The following is a 522-nucleotide window of genomic DNA, read 5'->3' on the forward strand; positions in this document are numbered from 1 at the left end:
AAACTGCCAATCTAGGAGGTGCTGGACCGGCTCTGGGACCTCAGCAGAAGAGAATGCTCTGGCTTTCTGTCCTTGAGGGAGCCGGGCAGGCCTGTGCCCCCGAGTCTCATGAAATCACTTTGGCTCTTTCCTGAGGACAGTCACCAAGCTTGGCCTTTATTATTAATGTCCACATCCCATCCCAGCACCAAACCTTCAAACATTTCCTCCTGACAGCCTTCGATCTTCGTGCTGATCGATGCGGCAGATAGGGGATTGTGCTGTTGTCTCCACCACTTCCTCATACACTTGCTTCCTCCACTCTCCCTCAAGCACAGCCTGTATTTTCACATCTACGAAGGTTTCCACTCAAATCGCTAAACACCAAGGACACTCACGTTTTGACTGATGGATTTTATTGCAGAACTCTAGGTAGGAGCAACATGTGCTAAACACAGGAGACTGTTCAGAACCCTAGGGAATGGAGACAGGTCGGGTTTATGCCCAGTTGCAGCAATCACAGCTGGTGTCAAAGACAAGCCC

General features: G+C 50.4%; 1 protein-coding gene across 1 annotated transcript in view; it reads right to left on the bottom strand.

Moving 5' to 3' along the window:
- Positions 1–445: 445 nt before the first annotated feature.
- CHIA (chitinase, acidic) overlaps positions 446–522 on the bottom strand; it is a 7,678-nt gene continuing 7,601 nt past the window's right edge. Inside the window, 1 exon segment of the mRNA XM_023534989.1 lies at positions 446–453. Within this exon segment, the coding sequence (XP_023390757.1) occupies positions 446–453 (8 nt within the window).

This window comes from Pteropus vampyrus, unplaced genomic scaffold, assembly GCF_000151845.1.
Source record: "Pteropus vampyrus isolate Shadow unplaced genomic scaffold, Pvam_2.0 Scaffold6, whole genome shotgun sequence".
NCBI lineage: Eukaryota > Metazoa > Chordata > Mammalia > Chiroptera > Pteropodidae > Pteropus > Pteropus vampyrus.